Source organism: Prenolepis imparis, unplaced genomic scaffold, assembly GCF_030444845.1.
Source record: "Prenolepis imparis isolate NDT839.2.m4 unplaced genomic scaffold, iyPreImpa1.0 SCAF_7, whole genome shotgun sequence".
Taxonomy (NCBI): Eukaryota; Metazoa; Arthropoda; class Insecta; order Hymenoptera; family Formicidae; genus Prenolepis; species Prenolepis imparis.
The window spans coordinates 10,886,646-10,911,087 of NW_028141165.1; the positions used below are offsets into that span (position 1 = coordinate 10,886,646).

Here is a 24,442-nt window from a genome sequence, read left to right on the forward strand (position 1 = left end):
TCTCTTAGAATTTACCTTGAAAATCATGATAATCGTGGGGCAATATGGTATGGAAAGAATTTTATGAGAATTTCTCTGATTAATATTTATCAAAATATTAATTTTACTAAACTGCATAATAAAATTAATCAAACATATTTTATATTTTACTTGAATAGATATTATTATTGTGATAAATATTAACCAGAGAAATTCTCATAAAATTCTTTCCATACTACATTGTCCCACGATTACCATGATTTTCGGGGTAAATTTTAAGAGAAAATTATCTCTGTGTACGGTGACATTATCGCATATATTCGAGAGGTGGCGGAGATTCCGCGAAGTGGAGGAACCAACCAATTGACTGACCGATCGTCGTTGCAAGACACGACGCTTAAACACCGTTCTCTGCACATAGTACAGGTAAAGAGACGGCGTAACACAACGGTGGGAGTCAGTTCTGTTATAGTAGGCCATGAGGCAGCAGCAACTCTCGTGCTCCTGTAGGCCTTGCTCGCGAATAAGCATCGGCTCCGCTCTCTCTCTCCTCGTTTCTGTTCCGGCGCAAGACGCGCATCGGGTACCATCGCACCGTGAAAAATCGCATTGCGAGTTTATGCCGTTTCGAGAAATCAATTTCAAGCACGGACAAATTATCGGATCGGTGATCTCATAAAAAAAAAAAAAAAAAAAACAAGATCCGCGCCCAGAGATCATCAATGTGCAAAATCGATTAACTTCGAGTCAGCTTTCTTCGCTCGACCTTCTCGAGATTGGCGCGCGTTTCGGCTGATTCGACGCACGTCGAAGAGAACGTGAAACCTGGCTTTTCGTTCACGAGTGATCGTACCTGTGTCGCAAATATGTTAAGACGTTAGTAATAAGAACGAGTTTGCGCAAGCGACGAATTCGGAGCCCGAGGTTCTTTCGTGGCGGAGAAAGCGGACGGCTGATCGAGTGTACTCGACGAATGTACGCAGCGACGCAGCTCTTTTCCTGGTTCTATTTCAATTTCTTTTAACCGCAAAAAAGAGGAGGACAGCAAACAGGATGAGGAAATTGTTCCCATTTTGCGATTTAATTTTATTACATTAATTGCACGGTTATTAAAAACTGTCACACAAACTTTCGAAAGTATTCTTATCAATGGGGGAATCTCTTAACATCAATGTATTAGAAAAGGCGACAAGAAAATTGGCCTTGTAAGAAAAAAGAGAAAATTATATGGATTGTGAGGAAAGCAAGGATTTATCGCGATCTTTCTCCCGTGATACAAAGATAGAAAGAACCTTGTGTTGTTCCTTCTCGGTCTTTGAATTCAGCAAAAACGCGAACAGACAAACTTGATGTCTCCGCATCTTCCTATTGCGATCCACTGTGGCACGATGGATTTCTACTGTTCACAATAATGGTGGACTTTTAAAGAAGTTTCCGGGATTGTCCAGAGACGTGAGATGATTGGCAAACTTCTTCTAACTCTTTGGATATTACAATGGACCAGTTTTATCGGTAAGCTATATTTTAGCTACATGTATTGTATATGTATTGTATATTTCAATCTTTCAATGTTGCCATCTGTTTATATTATATATAAAAATGATAATAATATTTAAATTTACACACACAAATAACATAAAAATTTATAAGATTTTTAAAAACCGCAATTATGCAGATTAAAGGCGCGTCTAAAAGACATTTAAAGATTGAGTCATATACATATATAACACGACACGACTAAATACTCTTCTAAAAGTGTGAAAATATTTACGTGTTTTTTTGTTGCGCAAATTCAATATAAATGAATACATTTATAGAAGATTATTTTGTCATGTCATATCGTGTAATATGAATCAACACTTAAAGCCGTCTAATCTGCATAAGCGTCTTTTAAATGCTTTTTTTTTACGGCACGTATATCTATATATATATGGTTTTCAAGTACGCATATATTCACGACCTAAATTTCCTTCTCGAAAACGAGAAATTCAGGTATTAATCTTTAATATGTGTGTCACATAAGTATTACCTCATTAAAAATTCAATTTCGATAGGTCAGCGAGACGTATTGTACAAATAAGTCATTAAATCAATATCTAGTGATTAATGTTTACTTTACAAAAAAAAATTTAACATGTCTGTTGCATTGCACAAGAGAAAGTCGTCTTTTGTTAAATAGAATAATTATGAATATTATCTAGGTCGGAAGAATTCTTTTCGGTTTTATTATATTGCTCAGAAGTAGTATCAATTATTAATATTAAACTCTTTGTCTCTAAAATAGAAAGATAAAAAATGATTAATTAAAAATAATGGATATTTTGTCTCTGTGCAATTACGACAAAATTTAAAAAAATATTAATTTTTCAACTTGAGTAAAAAATGTTTTGCGATTAAACAAGCAGGAAAATTTTAATTTTATTTATACACAGAAAGAATTTTCTCTTAGAATTTACCTTGAAAATTATGGTAATCGTGGGGACAATATGGTATGGAAAGAATTTTATAAGAATTTCTCTGATTAATATTTATCACAATAAAAATAATAATATCTATTACAATAAAATAGAAAATATGTTTGATTAATTTTACTATGCAGTTTAGTAAAATTAATCAAACATGTTTTATATTATATTGTAATAAATATTAATCAGAGAAATTCTTATAAAATTCTTTCCATACCATATTGTCCCACGATTAAATGATTTTCAGAGTAAATTCTAAGAGAAAATTCTCTCAGTGTACGCGCCGTATATACCTGTATATCTGATTAATTAATATTAATTAATATTAAATTAATATTAATTAAGATTAAATTAATATTTAATTAATATTAAATAAAAAAATCGTACTTGTGTTTTATTATTTTTTACTTTTGTTGTTATTAATTATTAAAAGTAATAGCTTATAAAGTAATTATTTAATTTAAAGATTTCTTAATAGTAAACTTAAATAGTCGAATTACTTTGATAAATTCCTGCTATTTTTTAGTTGATACATTTGTGATGGTTAATACCTGTATTGTACGAATTGTTAATGAATTAATTAATATGAATAGTCATTTAATTATATATTTTGAAGTCAGCAACAATATCTTGAATTTTAAACACGTTTAAAAAAAGAACTGATAAGAAAAATTCGTTTTTTAAACATTCGCGAACTCATCAAAGAAACGAAGCGTTTGAATGTATTTACATAAAAATTAGCATGTTAACAGACAGTTTCAAATTTATGCAAACGTCGCAATAGATGTCGAAACTTTAACATTAAAAAGCTTTTTAAGTATTGTATACATATATTTGTGTCTGCTGAGATTATCCTGCAAATATGATGTCTTTATTGTTTAATTCTCTTGCAACTTGAAAACTTTTTTCTCTTGCCATTTTGTTATCTATGTAAGAAAAATAAGCAAAATTTCTTGCTGAATCTAAGGTACTTGATGATAACGAATTTATTTATCTTATACAAGTGGTGGAAATAAAGAAAAAAGAAAAAGATTAAACGCTTGTAAATATGTCTATACGAAAAGATGAGCATAAAATGTGTTGATAACATCTTTTTCCTGGAGGAAAAATTTTCTTTTATCGCGTTTACTTGTAAATTTGCTTGTGTGGTCTTTAGGATCAACGAAAATAAAATTAGTAGTAAAGAGAGAGAAAGATTTCAAGTATAATGACGTGCAAGTTTCACGGACGCGTTGCCGCAAGAAACGTTCAGAAAGGTTACTCCGACAGTAGTGAAAGCGACGTGTTCGCTCCTAATATTATATGCACGCACGTGAGATACGTCAGAGATTAATGCAATGCTCTCGGAAGGTCTCGCGCAATGATGTGACGCACGGATACGCGACTGGATGTCCGACTTCGTCGGCGGATAGTTTTCTAATTTATTCTAATTTAAAGTTGACGATTTATTCTATTAATAAAATTATTATTTTAGATTTTATGCGAATTATATTAGTTTTACATGACAACGAATAAATATTATTTATAATTTGGCAATCAATAACCGATAAAAATTATTCAAGAAATCATAAAAGTAGTATACACGACTATCATGTTATTTAATATAACAAAGTATAATAGAGATTATTGATGAAATTCGATTTATAAACATTTATTCTAATTTTTTTGTATTTCAAATTTTTTGTTCTTCTACACTAAGAGAATTTTCTCTTAGAATTTATCCTGAAAATCATGGTAATCGTGAGACAATATGGTATAAAAAGAATTTTATGAGAATTTCTTTGTTTAATTTGATCACAATAAAAATAATAATATTTATTACAATCAAATATAAAACATGTTTGATTAATTTTATTAAACTGCATGGTAAAATTAATCAAACATATTTTATATTTTATTGTAATAGATATTGTTATTTTTATTGTAATAAATATTAATCAGAGAAATTCTCATAAAATTCTTTCCATACCATATTGTCTCACGATTACCATGATTTTCAAGGTAAATTCTAAGAGAAAATTCTCTCTGTGTGTAAAAATCAACAAAGTTAAAAGCTCGTCTAATTGTTTTGTTTCTATCTGGACTATTTGAGAGTAAATCTAATTTTTTAAATTACTTTTTTGTGAATGTTAATTTAAATTGTTAATTATGTTAATGAAGGAAACAAAAAAAATTCAATGTGTGAAATTCGTGAAAGCGTTTGCTTATTTATAGTCGTGCCCGTAAAACTGCGGCCGATTACTTTCATCTGTTTGTCTTATTCGACAGAATAATTTTAATCGCGTGATGTTTGTAATTGCAGGCACTTGTTTTACGCTCGTAAAAGCGCGAAAAGTATCGCGAAAAAAAAGGAAGAGTGTTTCTTTAATAACACCAGAATTTTTAGCAATTTGAGGAAGCCAAATCTTTGTTATAATTTTCGCGGTATATGACATTTCAATTATGATAAAGATATCGAAATTACTGCGAAATGCGCGCGGACTAATTGGCAACACACACACTTTCTCTCAGCTATTAATTATCTTTCTCGAACTATTTTTCGAATTAAATATTCGAGTAATATATCTACAGATTTCGTATTATTTGGCACTATTTTTCATACTCATGTACATTCATGTAAAAATATTGATGCATCTTTTGTCTATCGATTTATTTGTAATCGGAGTTTTACTGGTGAAAATATTGAAGATATTAAAGATAGAAAAAACATTAAAAATCGAATCTCTGTATGAATCATCTTTATAATATTTGATCCCGCAAGTCATCGCGGATTTATTTATTTTTTTTTTTTTACAGAGCATGTAGATTGGAATCGCCTTTCTCTAAGCAATTAATTTCCTCGTGTAACGCGAGAAAGGAAGATAAAGACAACCTACACGCTTGAGAGATTATATCTCTCGAAGCCGAAGAGCATCGCTTATTTTCAATTAGGTCGAGCCATTTAGTGTTATCCACCTATCTATCTATAGATAAATAATCGTCACTGGTTAAGATAATATCTTGTGAAAAATATACATCCAATGCTAAACCGGAATTTACATATGGAATATCATAAACGCGATGTGATAAATATAGTTTTTTCATTGATACACACTGATCAACATTATAATTGGTTACGCGCGATATTAATTTCATGGATGACAGTATGATTAGTAATTAACGTCTGTGTTTTGAAGTGTTTTGAAAGTTTTGAATAAAAACTATTCAATAGGACCAAAAGAGAAAGTTCTCCAAAAGCATCGGCTCTTTCCAGCTAGGTCGTAACGATCATTGTGTGCGATGCATAAGTAAATCGAAGTGGCTTTTGAATAATTGAGCAAAGGCTTGGCCATCTACCTCGTTATTCATCGGTAGAATCGATTCTGCATATTTACGAGATTAATACCTTTCCGCTCTCTCCGAAGTAAAATATATCGAATACATTTTACGCAATATCAAGATTAATAATTGCATATCGTATACGTTCATTTACTTTCTTTTGTCAGAATATTGATAATACTTTAACCGATCTCCAATGCCAATTGGGTCATCGTCCCACTTTATTCCACCCACGAGGTTTTGTAAAACGATCAAAACAGAAAAGGACGAAACGGGCAATAAATGAGCGATCAGTTTTGCAATGACGGGTTCGAATGCCTGTTCTCGTATAAATTTTATCTTCGAGAGCCATCATCGATGGTCATTAACCCTCCGATGCCCCCATGGTTAAGAGTGAAAGGAGTGAAGTGGCCCACACATACACGCATGCATAACACACATACACACAACAAAGATTGTTACGCAAACTCATTGGCAAGCGTATGTGATGCACTTTGAAATGGCACATGAGCATGTGCTGGAAAAAATTTGTGCAACGATAATTTGTGCAACGAAAATTTGCGCAAACCATTACGTAAAAGTGTTTATTCGGAGAAAATTTAAATTTATTTCACTATTTTATAAATGAATGATTCATTCATTAAATTTTGAGGAAGATATGACTTTGAGGCTTCATATTCGCAAACTATCAGAGAAAGATTTTTTCTGTCTTTAATAAGTGCTGTACATAAAAAATTCCTGTATTTTCCAAGGATTGATTTTAAATAAATTTCTTTACATATAATCTCAAGTAAAAAAGGAAAATCTCGCGCGCGTGTGAGATAATAAAACGGCGAAACGAGAGTATCGATCTTCATATCGCACGCAACTATCGACGATCGTAAAACGGTTCAAGGAAAGCGCATTACGTCTAAACAAATGGAAACCTCGGGGCGTTTGATTATCGAATCACCTGCATAATAGCAATTTTATTATCGCGCGAAATCAACTAGCTTCCTGCCGCCGCGATCGCATTATGTCGCCGTATCGTTAGCTCGTTTCGTAATTATGCTTGACGAGACCCCGGATTCCGGAAGACGCGCGGTGACGTTTTTCGGTTCGTTGGCTGCAACGACACTGAAATTCGCGGGATAACGAACGACGAAAGAAAAAGCGGGCAATTATTTCCAGTCTGTCCATCACGTCGTCAACCGGAGACGGTTCGCTTTGATGATGACGGTAGCCCCGATCGCGAAACAATCACCCGCAATTTCTTTGTTCCTCTCGGAGATAACATTAGACTTAGGATACGTCGAGCAAGAGATTTTGCGACATGACACGAAGACGCGATCTCTTGATGAGATATCTTGGTGAGCTCGATGTCATTTCGAGAAATACAAAAAATCTCTCTCAAGAAAAATTTCTCGCAAGATATCGTACAATTAATCAAACGCACTTAGCATGAACGCGAGCGGACGAGAACTCCAATTGCTAATTCACACTTTCTATTTGAATGGCTTGGTCGTACGAGCGTTATAGATGAGATAGCAATCTATCTGTTTTTTTAAGTCTTGTAAATAAAATGTTGGATTTATTAATACTTTCCTTACATGACTTGGTGCGACATGTCAATATATAATCACTAGAACGTCGCATTTGTGCCTTGAAGCGACCTAGAATATAAAATTTCTATGGGCATATTACATTTTATTGCTTTCTTTTTCTAATCTTCCGTAATATAAACTCACTATAAATTATCGGACTATAGCGTGCATATATTTTTCACCTGTCCAAACATTCGAATTTCCAATTTCTAATTGACGAAGAAAAGACGCGATGTTTATTCGCGATAACGCGATGTTCATTCGTAAAAAACATGCAACGGCCTGTATGTGTGTGTTTGCATGTACATATATTCATACATGTAGGAAAAGGTCGAGAAATTCTAGAGTCGATGTCGAATACTTTCTCCGGTATACAGTATATTCGTTTCCTTTTTCTTATTGTCACGAATTCCCTCCAGCCGTAGCAAACGAGTTTGAGGCTTTTTAAATAATTATGACTTGTAATTATGAAAATATTGAAGGTGCAAATTTCTACCTATATGTATAATAAAATAGTTTAATTTTTTAGTTGATTTCTCCGTCTCTTTTCTATTAAGAGATATATTTGCATAAATTTTTTATCACAATTTATTTGGTCACTAATTTAATTACTTGATAAGCATATTCAATATTCGTTAATTCAGTTACGCTTCGTCCAACTTCGTCTACTTTGTGATAGGCAATTAAGCAGGATCGTCGAAGTGAAGTCAAAAGCGAAAGATATGAGAAGATATTAATAATATGCTACATTGAAAGCTAAAAAGATAAAGTCAAGTGACAGCTAAAAAAAAATAGCAAAATTTTCTCTAATAATATATATATAAGTATTATAGATATTGTGTCGTACATAAAATTTAAAAGCAAGTAAAGTTATATTAAACAGCGAGTGTTAAGTAACAGAGCTTCAGTAAAATTTAATAAAACGAGTAATTTGCGGTTTTAATGGTTTCGAGAAATTTTCTTTGAGTGATGCCGACTTAATTAACTTGCCGGAAGAGAATGCTTGACTTCTCACAGATTATAGTTGAGGATTTGTGATTGCAATTTCTCATTTTACATTTTCGCGAGAAGGAAGAAATACGGGCAGATAGAAAAAAAATATTAAGTACATATGCGCAAATTCTTGCATTATTCGCATGAATTAGAAAAGAATGAATACCGTAATAAGTTGATTGTATCTGTTCCCAGTTTCATGTTTCTCCTCTGTTATTTTTTTCTCAAGACATTTCGTTGTTCCCGAAAGTAGCCTCAAGTTAACGAGCCTTAATAAGACCGAAAATTTTAATTTCTCTTGAAACTCTTCCCTTTCTCACGTAACACGACACAGTAAAAAAGATGTAATTCCCGGAGGAAATGTTATGCAAATACTATAGGTTTATTTATTTTTTTTTTAATTTTGCTATTGTCAGAGTTTCTGAAAGTTATACATCGATAACTCGGGCTTTATCGGAGCACGTAGAAAACGATCGTACGCAAAACTTCGATCGCGAACGTAAACGAGACTTACAATTAGCACCATTATTTATCTGTTAAACATCTATTTCCGCGATGTCCCAGTTTCGCGCAATTTTCTCCCGATGCTTTCCTCGTGCGTCGATTGCATTACAATCGATTACGACCGATGAAGGCCTTGAGAAGATTTATTACACATATCCTCGCCCATTCGGTGAAACACGAAAGGCGCTATAAGCTATAAAGAATCGGTGACTTTCATTGACGATTATTGCACTGAGGCGCGCCCACACTTTCTGCACGATTCTTCTGAAAATATCAAATTGTTGTCTGTCTCTCATCTGCGGGATAGCTTTGCAGAGATGATTTATCAATGATTGTTCAAACGATCCCACGAGATTAGATGAAGCGTTCTCAACGTTTCTCTTTTCCCAGGATTCAATTCTTCTCTGGTATAGTTTGAAGTAATTATTTTTCAGATCTAGTTCAAGTATTCTAATAAAGATAAAGGATCAAGATTTTTCGTAGTCACTGAAATAATATTTTTAATTGGGAAAAAGAACTGTGTGTGTGTCTTTTTCTCTTTTTTCTTTAGATTTCACAAGTGTCGTACAAGCATGCTGTCTCAATTAAACACAGATACGGTGGTTTCCAAGTTAGCTTCGACTGGATTTCTTAATCTGCGGTTTATAAAGCTTCGTCTTATTATAAGAAAATATGTAAATGTGTCAAGGTAAATAATTTTTAATCGACTTGGCCTATTCAGCTATAGACGTCATTCAGTCGTAGATAAGTGTAAGGTTCAAAGTTCAAAGTCGTCATACAATGTACGTATGAATGCATCTCTATTTGAAAAAAAATTCATATCTAACTCGGTAGTAGATTATGTGTATGTGACCTCCTCTGTTAGCGTGCGAGTTAAAAAGCAGTTTATTAATAGGTAAACGCATAATCGGGACATTTGCATGCACATATGCGGTCCGCATTGTGCTCATAAAGCGCATCGCATCAAAACTTTGATAACGGTACTTCAACGTAACCGTGTAACAAAACATTATGACATATGGTCCATAGTGGTTTGTAACATCGCATTGTCGTTCTACTTTCTCATAATTTACTTCTGTAAACGTTTCTGATATGACCATATAAATGTGAATTAAAACATTTAAAAAAAATTTTTTAAAAGTTTCCAGAATACAAACAGAATAAAAACCCTTCTCACATTAAATTTTTCATTAATAATTAAAAGTTGAAGTGTACTATCGTTGAGGAGAAATCGAATGCAAATTACTGAACGAACAAGACCTCTATACCGGTATGCAAGAATATTTTTTTAAAAAGTGCGTTCCGTTTTTGGAGCATGCTTGGATTGAAGTCGAGTTCAAATCAGAAACTGGCAAATCTGGTATCGGAACGGTACATTTCTAATGTACATTTCAACAAGAGCTTATCTTGGCAAATCGAGTACGACAATCTCTACCAGGTGGTCTGCTAGGTGCGTGCAGTATCGGCGCAACGCGAAGGTGTCGAGCTCGTTTACCTCGAGTTCACTCACCTCGAGCCACCTGGAAACTGTGTCACCAGCCGATTTTGAGATCGCCTACCCAGTCTCGACCCTCTTCCTCTCCTCCTTCTCGACCTCCTCCCGTTCTCGAGTTCTCACGCCGGCCGAGCGGAGCGAAGAGACAGGCTTGACAATTATTATTTCTCTTCGGAGGAAAGGATTGCGCGGAAACGCGAATAATCCTTTAATGACGGGAATTATATAGACCTGGTATTTTGTATTGAGAACGAGATCACGCGACGCGGGATTACGATCGCGGCCTGGATCGTGCACAGAGAGAATGCGAAGCCACCGGCATGTAATTATTCATGTCGTGAATCGCTGAGCATTTGAATCACATCATTCTCATTAATTATTCGACCGATTACGATTTTTATCTGAATATTCTCTGATCTTATAACATAGTTACATATTTGCGTGTGTAATATGTTATGTTTACAGCGACATTTTTCACTTTTGAATCAATCTTCCCTCGATATTATAATAATCTATTCTATTCAATTCAATTCTATTCCATTCTATGTATATTATATAGAAAATAATATTATATTCTCTCGCTCTATATATAATTAGCGATTGAAAATGAGAAGTGACTTAAGTATTTGGAAACAAAAAGAAACTAGGCGACGAAATCATATTTATCACACAGATAACAACAAACTGTTTAAATGTCAAAAGTGACTTTGAATAATATATTACTGAACGTTTAATAAAATTACAAACCCGTCAATTTCAAGACGACTCTGTAGAATCGAGCCATCATAAGTTCACAACGAAATACAGTCTACGAAATGCCGACATTGAAAGGCGAATTGTATGAAACATTTCGCTTTCCAATAGTATGTCGAAATGATCAATGAATCGTGAGTCGCTCTCTTAATGATGCTCTCGCATGACATCATGCTACTTTTCGGACGCAACTGGTTCACGCTAAGGAATTGTATTGAGGATCGGCTAATTATAATGAGTCCGGACTCGCGTGCAAGTGTGACAAGTGTGTATTTTTGGTTGTCACACTTGCTGATAAAAAGTACCAAAGAAACGCTCTTCAGGTCCCGTTCTAAAGAGCCATGGCCTCGCTGACGTACCGTTAACTCTTCTCTTTGGCCATGTGCTCACCGTCAGTCATCTAACCCGCCTCTCCCCTAATTAGGAACGTTCGCACGATCATCACGAATTAGCCGGTATCGATCTGCTTTGAAGAAACGGTCTCGCTCGCCAGATGCTTGACGAGTCAAATTCCGTTACAATGAAATTCCATCAGCCCAGATGTAAGGTATCGCGTTGTATTTTTGTAGACTAACTGTTACCGTAGGCGGTAACTTGTAAAACATAAAAAAAAAAAAAGAAACATTTACAGACATGCCCGATTCCTCTTGTAATTAGTCTAGTCTCGGGTCAGTTCCATTAAAGGGAAAGGCGATGAATCTGGGGCATCTTGTACCCGACACCTTTCTATGAAATCGTATCGCTGATAACGTTTTCACGCAACGCTCCAATGCCGAAACTTTGATGTGTCTTCGTTCGTATTTATACTCAATAAGTGAAATAAGATTATATAATTAATAACTTGTGTTGCGCAGTAAGAATATATATCCAATTTTTATTCTATTCTATATTTATTATATCTTTTCTCACGATTAATTCAATAAATAGACGAAGAAATAATCCATTATAAATGACGAAGAAGCGAAAAATGCGCATATTATCGAACGGTTCTGAAGGAATAAGGTACCCGTATTGTAAGGCAATTACTGTGTATCATGCGCCGGATAAAAACTTAACGATTATTAAAACAATAAATTCTTTAAATATCGCTAGTAAATTAATCAAAGGATCAATATTGAAACGATTCATCAATATTTTAACGATTATTGTTTATTAAATCTCTCCAAAATGAACTTTGTTGCGATCGAAAGTTTAATTTTATTTTTCAAACAATCTTTGAACATATCTTTTCCGGTAGGTTTTCTTTAGATATAATCAAGAGATTAATGGATAGAGTTTTCATTTTTTTTCTATATAAAATATAAAGCATAACAGTTAATTAAGGCATTGCGTCATCGATTACGAAAGTGAGCAATATGAAATATAATCGCACAATAGTGCGACTTTTATGTAATATAAAATATGATAAATTTATTTTTTTTAAAATTATTTTTCGCAATTATAAAATATTATCCGAAAGTGCAAATGTGTTATTTGAGAAATTATGTCGATAAAGAGTGATATCAAGCTTGAGATAAATAAATCAATCATTTCGGTATTAATACATGAGACAACTTGTAAAGTATATCGGTATAAATAAAGGAGGAAGAAATTGCTCTTCTCATAAACACATTATATTATGTTGTAAACATCATTTCTTCTCCCTGTCTGTGGTATCGGGGTGATTTCCCTTTTTCACCGCTCATTTTGTGGAGCGAGCAAAAAGTCGAGCGACTCGCCTAAGTCATTATCGCGCGATGGTCGATACTCTTTCAACCGGGAGATCTCCCGAAGGCTTTCCAATTTTCCTTTTGCCAATTTCTCTCGTGCAATCTGATAGACTAGTCTGACGGCATCGAAGACGACGGCGATTCTTTTACTCTTTTTCGATTCCTTTATAAAACGGGTGTCTCGTCTCGAACTAGTCTTGATTTTATTTTTACGAGTCTTAATTAGAATGTACGTCAATCAGTCTGCCAACTCATTCCCATGACTTCATTAAGCAGCTCCCGCCAGATGTTCATCCAATGCGATGCACTCGATGTCGAGATTCACGACTTCCGTCGCTACTTTTTTCTTTCACTCCGAAGACAATATCGGTCAGATCTGGGTCATAAGTTCAGGATATACTGACGACTTCTTGGCCCGCAAAGAGCGGGACATTAACCATGTCAAACATTCGAGACGATAAAGGAGAACGGTAGAAAATGATCGAGTCTGCGGAAAGTACACGACTTTGCAATTGAGACGGCAATTAAAATTTTGCTAAAGTCATGTCCCCTTTGAACCTAAGCGAATCTGAAGAATACGACTTAGTTTGTCACAGAGACCCGTTATCTTTAATCACCATAGTGGAAAAGTATGCATGCCTCGACATTCTTCGTTGAAGAAAAATCGACCCCAAGTTGGTCACAGAGTCTGTCATTAAAAAATAATGTGACAGAAGTGGGACACCCTATGTACGTGACGTGACATAAAATTCGCGCGTAGTCATTACAAATGTATCGTCCAAGACCCGTGCTTCTAAGAGTTAAGTGTCACCACTTTCCAGCTGAGCCTCAGCAGTCTAACGATAATCGACTTCCCATCTATTTTATGTCAACGTAGAATGTATCGGGTAAAAATCATAAATCGCTTATGACGCTTATCAAACAATCATCACAATCAAAGGACATGAACGTAGCAATTTCGCGTCTCAAGACTCTATAAATAAGGAACGATTTTGAAAGGTGCAAGTGGTAATTTCCATCGCTGCGACTGTCGCTAAATGTAAAATTATCGGACGATTGCGTATATTTACGTAACATTATATGCGCAATAAGACAATTTCCGAAGTCATTCTAAGTGATTATAGTAGTCTTTATCGAGGAAAAACAAATGGTAATTGGCAAAGTTAAATGAGATGGGCATTGCAATTCTTGCACAAATTTTCCATACAAAAATTCATATTTATAATAGTACTGCTTCGGAGCATAGAATATATGTGATTCATTCCGAAATAATTATAGAATATTGTAATTTTTTTAGCATTAATACGTAGCAGGAGATATGCAAATCCATGCATATATTTTGAAAAATATTATAACATTTCAATATGGTTTCTAAAATATTTTAATTTAGTATTGTTTTTTTAATAATAATACATTTTTTAGAAAATTTGATATTTGATATTTGATGAAAAATACTAAATTGAAAAAAAACTAATATTGTGGGATGTGTGTTTTTCGATACATTATATTCGTTTCTGACATTTACAATTCTTAGCGTTTTCTAAAGTTAATATCAAAGGAAAGATCTTTTTTCTCTTAATTTCTATATAGTAATCTTATCGTCGTGCAATGTTATGCATCAAGCTATTATTACGTAACAGTTAGTGGCGGATACTGTGTGCCTTAGAGAAAATTATATTATTATTACACATTAATGCACTCAACGAATTTACAATCGCGCTGACAGCTCCAACTTTCTCACGAGGTCTTAATGACAGACGTCCACTTGTTGTCATATGTTGCACTATCATTTAGCGATTAAGTGTCTTCCGCATTTACGTTGCATTAAGTCGTTACTTGTAAAACAGGGGTAACATGTAAATCACTGCATTTAAATACACTCGTGCGATGATTTTAATGACACATTGCGCGCACGTTTTCCGTCAGTTGCAATTTTTCATCGATCGTTTTTTATGGAAATTGTGCCATACATAAGCGCGTAAAGAGAACTTTTTATATCTGATAAACTTTCGACATTTATGGAGATTATCAAATAGACGTTTACAATGATTTTAGTAAAATTGTACTGTACATTCACAATTGTTATGTAATGCTATGTATCTAATAGAATTAAAAAATACTAATATTATAGAATTAAAAATTCTTACCGCTTACTTCCTTAACTGGAATCAGTATATTATTATCACTAAGTATTATCATAAGTAGTGACTTTAATATATAAGTATATTCACACACAGTTATTATTTAAATATATTTAAGTATATATTTCAGTATTATAAAACGCTAATGAAATCACATTAAAGAATTAGTGATAGTGGTTGACTTTTCAATAAAATCTTATTGCAACTATCAATAAAACATAAGACGGAAGAGCAAAGTGTAAATGTTTTAACTAAAAATCAATAAAATGTTTACTGATTTGCGGTAAAATCTTGTTACTACTTTAATTAGTGATATTTTTACTGATTTAGTTTAAAAGAGTATTCTTCGATTTTATTAACTATTTTGCAATCTTTCGCTTTTTTTATAAAATTTTTTCTCTGAAATTTAACAATTATTTTTTTGAAGATAGTGGTCGAAAGTCAATGTTTTTCAATTGCATTTGATCTGATGCACTCGTTTCAATAATTGAATTCCGAGATACGCGACTGATAACTATACTAGCAAATAACCGATACAGTCTGAAAACGGGAATATCCATTTAAATATAAAATATCGCTATGTTACGTTCCAGGAGATTGTTATTCAGGCGTTAGACTAACGATAACGGCCACAAGCCGTGGACCGGGGAAGCCGTTACTATTTTCATCGACCGAAACACTCTTTAACCAGCACGTGTTTAGATAAGTCATAAAAATTTGAGAATTAAAAACGGTAGTCAGAATGTGGCTTACTACACTGCTTCTCTCAAAATTTAACTCTTGTCAAACTATTAATTTTTAATAGAAAACAAATGATAGATTCCTTAATGATTTCTCTGTTCGAATTTTTGCAAAGTGTTAGGAAACTGCAAATTTGTTAGAATAAGACGTAATGCAAAATAAAATATTGCGTATACGTATTTGTATGCGTTACATCATCTCTCTCATAATTAATATAACAATATTTCTGTAGATCCCATAGCGGGACAATTTTCATCTTTAGACGCGGACGAAAAGAACGACGCGGAAATTTTTCGCGCAGTCGTCGAATCGATGAGGAAATGGACGCTTCACAAGACGCTCTATCACAGGAAGAAAAGAGAAGTGTCCAAGGTATGTTACGAGGACATCGGTTGCTTCGAGGATACGGGGCCTTTCAGTTATTTGGAAATGTTACCGTCGCCACCGAAGGACGTCGGAACCAGGTAAAAAAATTATCTATCTAGGAAATCTACCTAGTAAATCCACGAGAAAAATATGTGTATGTATGTGTATGTGTGTATTGATGCAAATCGTTATATAAAAGAATTATATTTTTATCTTATCTAATATTATTACTTGATATTATTCGCGTGATGCTACAATCGCCCAAAATTTATATATCAAATATATAAAATATATAAAAATATTGTTATGATAGGCAATGAATTTATTGTATAATTTTGTAACGTTTTTAATGTTTTTTAATAGATTCCTCATATACGGAACAAGAAGAGCAAGATCGATCCCTATGGAGGTATCTGCCGATGATATAAATGACAATACACATCGTGCCATAGATCCCGCTCTACCCACGAAAGTCATCGTTCATGGCTTTGGAAGTCATTGCCACCACTTGTGGGTGTACGATATGAGATCAGCATTAATGAGCATCCAGGACTGCAATATAGGTATTTACGTGACAAAATTTATAATTAAATAACTCGAACTATTGATTCTGGCGATTTAATTCTGGCATTTAAAATTCTACAAAATTTGCAAAAAAAAATCGAATATTATATCTATATTCATCATGCAGAATCCTAATGAACAATATCACATTCACACTTTATTAAATCGCTTCTAATACGACAATCTATTAAATTATCTATTAAATTTATGCCTTTTTAACGATTACAATCTAATCGTATCAAACGTTGGCATTAAATAATTTACGTAATTATGTGTTTGTATGCAATAGGATGCAATTATAATTCGATAGAGTAACTGATATTTGCTTTTCGTTTTTCTAATCATGAATATAATAGCCGAATATAACTGCGATCTCAATTCAAATAATTATTTTCCCTTTCGAATATATGTGTATACGCATATGTATACATAATATAATACACACTATTCTAGTTTGTGTGGATTGGGGCCCTGGCAGTGCTGTGCCCAATTATGTAAGAGCAGCGGCCAATACACGACTGGTGGGTCGACAATTGGCAAAATTAATTCGTAACTTAAACGTGCCGTTGGAAAAAGTGCACATCATAGGCTTTAGTTTAGGGGCGCACGTCGCAGGATTTGCTGGTGCTGAGCTAGGAAATGTGTCTAGAATAACCGGTATGTCAAATCTATCCAAAAATATTTCTTATTCATGTTCTTTTTTCCAGATAAAATAATTATAAGAGATATTGCAGACTTTAGCTAAATATTGAAAAACTAAGAGATTAATTTCTTACGTAAATACAAGGTTTAAATTTATAAAAAATTGTGTTTTCGATTGTGAATTGCAATATGTACGAATCAATTTTTCAGGTGTTACGTATTTTTTCTGTTATATAAAAATTTAATAAATATAAATAAATGTTTTAATATGCCTTCAAGAAAATATCAGACACAATAAATTCGCGTATTTTAACTTTATGTAATTTATAAACTCTTCAGTCGATAGATAAAATTTAATTTTTAGTACAGCTAAGTTTCTTTCTCTCATATCTCTCTTTTAAATTCAATTCCTTGTTTTATAAACTTAATGAAATAATTTTATTTAATATAGAAATGAAGTTATAATCCTAATATATATAGAATATTCCTTGGTCACTCTCAATTCATTCTATGAAGTTTATTGTGTCGCGTGCAATTTATTCTCTATATGGTGCATTTACAACAGTTATTCTCTGTTACGGTATTGTCAGTCAGGTTCGTCATACTTGTCCGTATTTGCATTGATTTGAAGCGTCGACTAGGATTTTCGCGCAAATTTCTCGCGCGCGAGATATTTCGATCAAGCCGCATCAACTCGCGCGTAAAATCGATTATTCGAGAGTAACTGTAACAAGGTCCCGCTGAGCAACTATTTCGAGGTGTTTAAATGCTCGTTGCATTCCGCCTCTTACCTCGACACGCGTCGGTGCCTTTTGATCGAATACCACAACTGGCTTCCACAACGAATTGATTGCGCGTTTTTACTATATAAACACACGTAATCGGATTTTGACAAAATGAAATGGGTGTTTCTTTCAAAACCTCTGAAATAATCAGACCGAAAAATATCCTTCCGCTGACATATTCTTTGTTTTTTCAATGATATTTTGCATAAGATTAAAATTATTATTTTTTATTTTTTTTATAGTTACTTTCATGATGAGTTGTGCTTTGTTATTAATTGTATATTTTTTTTACACGATCTCTCTTTTTTAACGCAATATTTGTTCAGATTTTTCGAGAAACAAGTATTTTTAAATTTGTGGATTATCAGAGCAAACGAAATCTTTCCGTCGATACATTTTTTACATTTTTAATTATTGTTTATTTTGCATAAAATTGAGAAACGATTATTTTTGCGTTTTTTGATCATGATTTCCTACATTCACCGATGCGAGAGTGAGTTTAACAAACGATAGTCGGTCACATTAAGTAAAAGTATATTCTAGTCTGTGTGTAATAGCCTGTAGACTTTTAAGAGCAACCGGTAATATTTTTACAATATCCTTATTTACTTCCAGCAATATATATAATGCGGATAATTTTATAGAAATAAAATTATCTCTCTTTTTTCTTCCTAAATGATTTTACGTCAACTTTTTCTTAGCAAACATTTTCGAAGAGGGTATATTATTTCTATCCAAATTGTATCTATTTTTTTAAATTTCTATGTAATTAGTATCTTAAGTTTAATTTAAAGAGAAATATCTTAAGTAATTTATAAATGAATATAATTCGTAGATGAAGTTTTATGCGGGGCATAATGTAAATTGCAATGACTATTACCTGTTCTCGCATGCAAATAGGATTAGATCCTGCAGGACCACTTTTTGAGTCGCAAGATCTGAGGGTTCGTCTGGATGCAACGGATGCAAATTTCGTAGATGTTATTCACAGTAACGGCGAGCAGCTAATCTTGGGCGGACTCGGTTCTTGGCAGCCCATGGGTGATGTGGATTATTATCCGAATGGCGGAAAAGTGCAAAGTGGATGCTCAAACATCTTCCTTGGCGCTGTTTCTGATATCATCTGGTGTAAGAATTTCTTGCGGCACTTTATCATAGAATTTGGGTTTTTTTTCTTTACGGAATATCTTATAGATTTTTTTTCAATATACACTCTCGTGATATCGCACTTTTATCGTGTTTTCTAACATTTGTGTGTGTGTGTGTGTGTGTGATTTGCAGTTATTTTATGATGCATTTTATGATGCTATTTTTTAGATGTACCGTAATAAAAAAAAATTAAAAGTTGAAGAAACGAATTAGTTTTAATTAATACACATTAATAATGCGATCGTTATAGCGAGCGCAGTCGAAGGAAAATCGCTGTGCAATCATCGGCGAGCGTACAAGTTCTTCACCGATTCAGTTAGCCCGAAATGTCGATTTCCGGCTTTTTCCTGCGACGAGGGCTACGAGGGTCTACTGAAGGGCGAATGTTTTCCCTGCAGCAAGAATAGCATGGATCGGTCATGCGGTAACATGGGTTATTATAGCAACGAATCGTCGGCAAGGGGTAAGCTCTATCTGATGACCCGAGAAGATGAACCCTTTTGCGCTCATCAGTATCAGATCAAAGTATACAACAGTCGCAACGAAAGGTCCGTCAAGACTTATGGGAAGCTTCAGGTAAGCGGCAGAGATAAGTATTTTTCACGAGCAGTGTAGCTAGATTAATTCGACTCTTTCTCTTGCAAATTTTTAATATATTCGCACATAGTGTATCGCATATTTATAATTTTGAAAAAAAATTCTGATTATTTTATCTGTTGCTTTTACGATTTTTACGAATCTGTTTCACTTCGGAGGCCATTTATTAAACAAATAACTGAAGAATCATATACGTAATTTTACGAAGACAAAATTTCAAAGTTTTTGCTGTTTCTCAGGTCATGCTTGTGGGAAAAGACTCTTATAATGACACGTTCGCGATGACACGCAAGGACGAAGAACTTTTGGTAGGAGCCATTTTACAGAAAATTATTGTGCCTCATCCTGCGGTCATTAATTTTGAAGCAATCGAAGTAAGTTATGATATGTTTGCTTTGAGTGTAATTGATATGAAAAGATGAATGCAATTAGTGTAATCAGATGCGTGATTATTATTAGTTTTTTTATTACGCTCTTTGTTAAAAGCTATTGCAAATTAAAAAATTCTGCTCTTTAATATTATATTAAAATTGATTTTAGAATTAAATTTCAATATTTTTAAGGTATTTCTTAAGAATAATTATATATACAATATAATTAAATTATCTCCGTTCTTATTATTATAAATCAAAGAGTAAATTTTATAATTTAGAATTAAAGATCCCAAAAATGGCGACTAGTTTTACATTATATAATATTATATAATAAATTATTATATCTTGATTTATATTAACTTAATTATTTTATCAAGATCAAATACACGGCATATAGCGGCTGGATTTCGTCTGGCTTAGTATCTTGGATTATCGACAAGGTGGCTATCATTGACAGTTTTGGCAAGACTCTCTCGGTTTGTCAAAAGGGCTTGATCTTAGAATCTGACCGTCCAGTCTATCTCCCCCTTTACCCTGGTGAATGCAACATTCCTTTGGACATTGACAACTCCACCGCCTCCTCGGCATCGACGCACGAACATGTATCAGTTGAGGAGAAGCAGCAACAGCAACCGGGCAGTATAGGACCCTTCACGAAGGAGCAGAATTATGAGACGAAGGACTCTGGATACTCCGTAGAGATTCTCTCGACGGACAGAATGGCGCAAAGGAAAAATCTCGGTCCGTTCACGAAGGAGCAAAATCTACGCGTCGTTGAAGTCGAGACGATGGCCTTTACAGAGGATGCGGAGAAGCGGCGCAACATCCCGAATCCGTGGACCGTCCTGGACATATCCAGCGACGGCGACTCGAACTCACTGGAGAACGCTGATTCGGAGCACGGACGAAGCTTTTCCGGTGCCAACCTGATCTATCACACGGCGGTGCAGCGAGCCGCTGAAACTAACATCACCACTTCCACCACCACCGCCACCAGTACCTCCACCGTGACCGATACCACGGAATTCCTGCCAGAGATCAGGGAACCGGTGCTACGCCCGAGCAAGAAGGAGACCGGTCGATCGCTGAAGTTACCCGAGATCACGGAACCGATCCTGCGTCCGCGTGCTACCAGGCACAACACGCGAAACGAGGCGGTGCTGCAACAATACGACAGTCAACGCGATGAGATACAGGAAACGTCGTCCACATCCACCAGGTCGTTCACCGTGCAATTCTTGCCCGAGAGACTTGCGAGCATTCTGGCGCAGGCCGAACGATATGCCCGGCAGACCTTGCTGCCTTTCATCTCACAGTACACGCCGAGTTTCATGACTGGTATGCGGTCTCACGAAGAGCCCAAATATTTTCCTCTCCTCGGTGATATAGCGCAGTCGAGGAACACCGACGCTTCCGCCGAGATCGACAAGACGACCGGTCGGCAGCGGAATAATGATCAATTATCGCGAAGAGACATAAAGCAACATAAATCCGACGAGTCGTTCAGCCTTGTTGAAGATGAAAGACGTCACAAGGAAAATCTAAATCGTTCTAAATCGAGGACGCAAATGGAGAACGGCGAAAACGTAAGTAACGAGTATAACGCGTCGAAAGCCGAAGCGCCGCCGGTGATAGTCGAGGCTGTGTATCCGGAGAAAGTAGCGGACGCTAATTTCACCGATCCATCGGAGATTAGAACGACCGAGATTCGTCGCGAGGACGGCGATTGGCGGCCGATCGATGACGAGTCGACGAAGAATGCTTCGTCGCGAAGAGACTCGAATGTCTCGCGATCGTTGGACTGGTCTGTTGATTCTAATCGCGACTGGACCTTTTCGGCGGACTCGAATTCCAAAGCAGAGGTCAAGCTTGACGACGATTGGATACCGATCACATTCAAGAACGACGCTGAAGCGTCGACGACTTCGCGACTTCATTTAACGACGTTAGATGAAGAAACGGCGAAAAAGGAGACCGATGCCGCCGACAATTCGCGGAAATTCGCCGAAGATATAATCTCCGACGAGACCAAAGAGGAAACTACGATCGCTCCGAGTATATATGAAAGAAAATTCATACCTCTGTTTGATTTTGAAGAGACGACCGGTGGTCCGTCCTTGTCGACAAATTCCCACGATATTCCGGAGTCCACGACGGCTGCTTCGCATATCCAGAAAATTCCGAAGCATGAAGCGACGATGAAGAGTGCCAGGATGATGTTCCCGTACGCTTACGAGCGAAGAAATGATCCTAGGACGAGATATATTCCGCTGGTCCCGGAAGAAGATATGGGCAAGTCTTATTCGTTGATGGAAAGGGATCGTTAACGTTATGGACGCTACAGACTTACTGAAAAATAAAATTCGAAAGATTGTTTAATAATGAAATGTTCGCAAAACATACATTTTTCATACATTTTTCATTGTATCTTCTAACGTGTACTATTTGATATTATTCCGATAATTGGAAGAAGTTCTTGTTTCTTTGATAAATTTAATAATCTTGCATTAATTTGGTTGAATTATTTCGTCGTTGTTTATTATAGAAATAAAAATGTAAGCGCAGAAAAATCCACGAGGTTGTTGGTACCTCATTGCAGAACGAATTATTCTTGGCGTTATTTTAATCAGAGATGAGAATATTTCATGTATATTATTTCTAGTACTTTTAGAAACAGATATCATTTTCTTTATAAATAGAATCGTGAATGCATGCTGTTATTTTCAAATAAAATAAGTAGATTATTTTGCTTAAGTAAAGTTATTTTCCAAAATTAGCTATGCAAGAGTAATTTGTCATTGATTTTAGAAAATAATTAGTCTGATTACAATGGCGTTAATTTCAAAATAGAATTTGTCGCTATACTGTTATTAATAGTCTATATTGAGAGGGAGAAAGAGAAAGATCTAATTTAAAATCAATTTAAAATCTATTCGTACTCTCTCTTATAATTTTTGTTTCAAAATTAAATGCGCGATTTCTTGATAATAATAAGGCATCGGATATAGAAAAATGCAAGATAAGACGAGGTCTCACGTACGATTCTTAGCAAAAAAAAATGTTTGCCTTTTATGATACTTTCTGTGTCATCTTGCCGATATTGAACTAATGCCTATTTTTACACGATATGATAAATAATATTATGAAAATTACGGAAAAATCGTCAAATTTTTTCTTTGGTTATTAGGATCGCTAAAAGCTTAATGGCTTTAGAAAAAAGCTATAAACTAACTTCTTCTTTTGGTAAAAATTGGGAGCCCTTAACTTTATTACTTTTGTATATATATAGGATTTTTTTTACATAGCTATATATATATATATATATATATTTATATGTATATATATGTATATATATAGCTTCATCTTTTACTATAAATCATTACAACTATTATTATCATCGCGCCATCATCGCCATTATTTTTTTTTCTTTCTTTCTCGCGCTTATTTATATTCCAATCTGTAAGTTAGTGACCAGTAATCACGAAAATCGTTCATAGCGCGCTTACTGTTATGTAACTTTTGTGTTGTATATGTATATCTCGTCGACCAACGCGATTAATCACGAGGGAGTCCGAGATATCCGAGTGTGTATCCCCTCATAACATAATAAATATATACAGTGAGAAGAGACATTTTAGACTAACAATTGAAAAATATGGAAGAGACGATGTTTTTGCGTAGATTTATATATAGATATAGATATATATATAATCTTTAATATAATTGTTTTTACTTAAAATAAATAACTCATATTTCTTTTTTAAAATGCGCCTCTCGATCCGTCAACTTCGCTATTTTTTTTTCTCTTTTTCTTTCCCTCGTTCCACATTCACTCACTCACCCGCACTCGTAATCCGCAACATCTGTCATTTGTAATCACGCATTTATTGCGCTTTATCGATCGGGTTGAAGCCTCAGCCCATACTCCTGATATGTCCGCATGCTTAAGAACTAACTCGTTCGCAGTTCTTCCTTCGCTGCGATTGTTCAGGTACCGATTGACGCAGATCGAGGAGAAACGGAAGGCCCCGACTCGATGAGCGAAAATTAAGACAAATGAAAAGGGAAAAAAAACTCCGTATACGGCGCGCATCCTATTGTACACGAGGAAGAAGAGACTGCGAATGTCGTTGACGCGATTTCGAGTTTCTTTATCTTACATACGACATATTACTTAACGAACGCACAGTCTTATGTAAACCCGTGAGCGAACTTCGACAAGTAAAAAGATATTATATTAATCTATTACTCTACGATCGTAGATTTGGTTCGACTCGCCGTCTG

The 24,442-nt window shown here is 34.7% G+C and overlaps 1 protein-coding gene across 1 annotated transcript; it reads left to right on the forward strand.

The window, feature by feature from the left end:
* The first annotated feature begins 231 nt into the window (after positions 1-231).
* LOC145938971 (uncharacterized) lies at positions 232-24,407 on the forward strand. Its single transcript, XM_083042940.1, has 8 exons — positions 232-1,491; positions 15,914-16,145; positions 16,411-16,610; positions 17,065-17,268; positions 18,939-19,166; positions 19,438-19,763; positions 20,024-20,158; positions 20,536-24,407. Exons 1-8 carry the CDS (start codon positions 1,437-1,439, stop codon positions 22,483-22,485), a joined length of 3,330 nt encoding a protein of 1,109 aa, XP_082899066.1. The 5' UTR covers positions 232-1,436; the 3' UTR covers positions 22,486-24,407.
* Positions 24,408-24,442: the final 35 nt, after the last annotated feature.

Bases quoted from the DNA above. Each gene is read 5' to 3' on its own strand.
- LOC145938971 (XM_083042940.1), top strand. From the start codon at position 1,437: ATGATTGGCAAACTTCTTCTAACTCTTTGGATATTACAATGGACCAGT. The intron at 1,492-15,913 runs GTAAGCTATATT...ATATTTCTGTAG, and splicing joins ACAATGGACCAGTTTTATCG to ATCCCATAGCGGGACAATTT. The intron at 16,146-16,410 runs GTAAAAAAATTA...GTTTTTTAATAG, and splicing joins CCGAAGGACGTCGGAACCAG to ATTCCTCATATACGGAACAA.